We start from the raw sequence: 2,262 nt of genomic DNA, 5'->3' as shown, positions 1-2,262 counted from the left end.
TAGAAATATGTAGAAATACATATTTAGTATTGTACCTTCGGCACAACTGCAGGTTTTGAATCTTGTTTCTCAGGTCCAGATGTTCCCTTAAAAAGATCAAATATTTTTTTATGGAGATAGATGCCCTGTAAGTAAGCAGGACTGACAAAAAATTATATATCCAAATAAAATAAAATACTCAAAAAAATGAAATAACTTAAAAGATAAATGCAATAAATTAAATCACATTTGAATAAAATATGGTAATATGGTTATTTGTCCTAGTCACACGTTACATGTAATTACTATAGTAATAATAATTACATGCAACTAACCCTAAACCAAGCCCTCATCTTAACCCTAACCATATCGTAAGGTACATGTAGTTCATTAGTATTACTCACTACTTAAATGTATAATTATACTATAACAAGGTCATCATAAAATAAAGCATAACCTAAAGTATTACCAGAATTTTATTTATTATATAGTTTTATATCAATTTAAGCTAGTCATATAATTATGTTAATGTAAAACTAAAAAGTTGGGCGTAATAATGTGCAGAACAATATGTCCATTTATATTACCTCTTTCTTCTCGTCCTTATTTGGCTCAAATTCAGCATCCCCTGGAGAGATGCAACTATTTTCTTCTCCATCATCACTACATGAAAAAGGATTAAAAGTTTCAAATATGACATTTCCTTTTCAACATATTCTAAAAATAAATCATGCTAGCATTCCATGACAGCACAACTCATCTTTGACCAAGACTTTTAAAACCAAAGAAAACACAAAAGGAGATAGCAAACATCCTATTAATATCTTCATGCCATAGCTGACCTCTCCTCTCTGTCTCTCTTCTGTTTGCGCGCATGGCGGTCCATCACACTCGTTTTGCTGCGTGTTTTCTTCCACGAGTAATAGAATCTAACCAGGCTTGCAATTGACTTGTCTGGAAGCTGGAACAAAAAAAAAACTAGTTTGTGATGGAAACATCATTATTCATGATCAAAGCTGACACAGATTCAGTTGTAATTTAGTCAAAGTGTTCAAATTTAGGACTTGACAGAACCCATTTGGGCTTCATATGCACCAGTGACTGTCCATTAATGAGCTGAATTTCTGAGGCACCTTATGATTGGTTGTCACTTCAATACGGGAAGATGCTGCTTCTCTCAGGTGCATGTTTTATTTTAATAGTGAGAGTGGGTTCAGCCATCTCACTTACCATCTGCTGGATGCGGTGAAACGTCTTTCCATGAAAGCTGAAACCCTGTTCAAACAGCACCTTGTCTTCAACTGTCCACTCATCTGGAAAAGGGGTGAAGTTGGGGAGATCTGCCAAAGATTTTTCAATGTTGTGTTTGTGCCAAAACAGCATGCCCAATGCCTGTTAAATACAAAAAGCCACGTCATGAGACTTGAATGAAAAAAAGACTTTAAAAGACGACTTATGTTTGACACTCTAAAACTGTAACTACAGGAAACATTCAACTAATTCAGTAAAGAATAGTCTACCTTATCTTGTGAGTTACAACAGGTTACATAAAAAGAGTATTGAAAATCACTGATTGTGCTTAGTGTCTACAAAATATATTGTTTCCTTTAGAAAAAAAGTAAAACTTTCAAGTTCATAATTTTCACTGCAAAAAACAAGCATAGATTTCAAACATAACCATTTTACCTGCTCCATATTGTACCCATGTTTTTCTTTGGCTATTGCAATATACTCATCCACTGCAACAACAAGAAAAAAAACAATCATCAGAATATAACTCAAAAAGTCTACAACTAAAAACCCTTGAAATATAAACAATTATTTCACACATAAAATACATTTCTTCATAGATTGAATGACATATCTAATACAATAAAATTATTTCCTCCTATATTATAGCCTTCTCAATGCTTTTGAATGCTTGATTCAAGCCAACATTTAAACATGAAGTCTTTAAATCCTGTCCCACAAGAGGCACCAAACAGAACTGAAAAAAACAGTGATGATTTGGAATCGCATACTATCAAACTACTAATATTCTATGCAAATTGTAGAATTGATGTGTATCTCACATTCGAAAACTTAATACAAAACAAAAAGTATTATACAGTAATAGGCAGCAAGTGCTCCATTATAAACACAATCTGTTTGAATATTCATTGGCTGCATCTGCACAAGCTTCTTGTCTGCCATTGGTTGGACAAACATTTCAGCGCTAGACTCAAATTATGCCATTTCGGGCTAATCTCCACACTCAAACGGATCAATTTTTTTTTTTTTTTT

The 2,262-nt window shown here is 33.2% G+C and overlaps 1 protein-coding gene across 1 annotated transcript in view; it reads right to left on the bottom strand.

The window, feature by feature from the left end:
* LOC107694704 (REST corepressor 1-like) overlaps nt 1–2,262 on the bottom strand; it is a 7,060-nt gene that overhangs the window by 3,159 nt on the left and 1,639 nt on the right. The window contains 5 exon segments of the mRNA XM_016494401.1: nt 36–86; nt 567–642; nt 822–940; nt 1,210–1,371; nt 1,666–1,718. Of these exon segments, the coding sequence (XP_016349887.1) occupies nt 36–86; nt 567–642; nt 822–940; nt 1,210–1,371; nt 1,666–1,718 (461 nt within the window).

Source organism: Sinocyclocheilus anshuiensis, unplaced genomic scaffold, assembly GCF_001515605.1.
Source record: "Sinocyclocheilus anshuiensis isolate Anshui unplaced genomic scaffold, SAMN03320099.WGS_v1.1 scaffold942, whole genome shotgun sequence".
Lineage (NCBI taxonomy): Eukaryota > Metazoa > Chordata > Actinopteri > Cypriniformes > Cyprinidae > Sinocyclocheilus > Sinocyclocheilus anshuiensis.
Note: the sequence above shows the minus strand (reverse complement) of the source record. Positions and strands in the feature narration are given on the sequence as shown.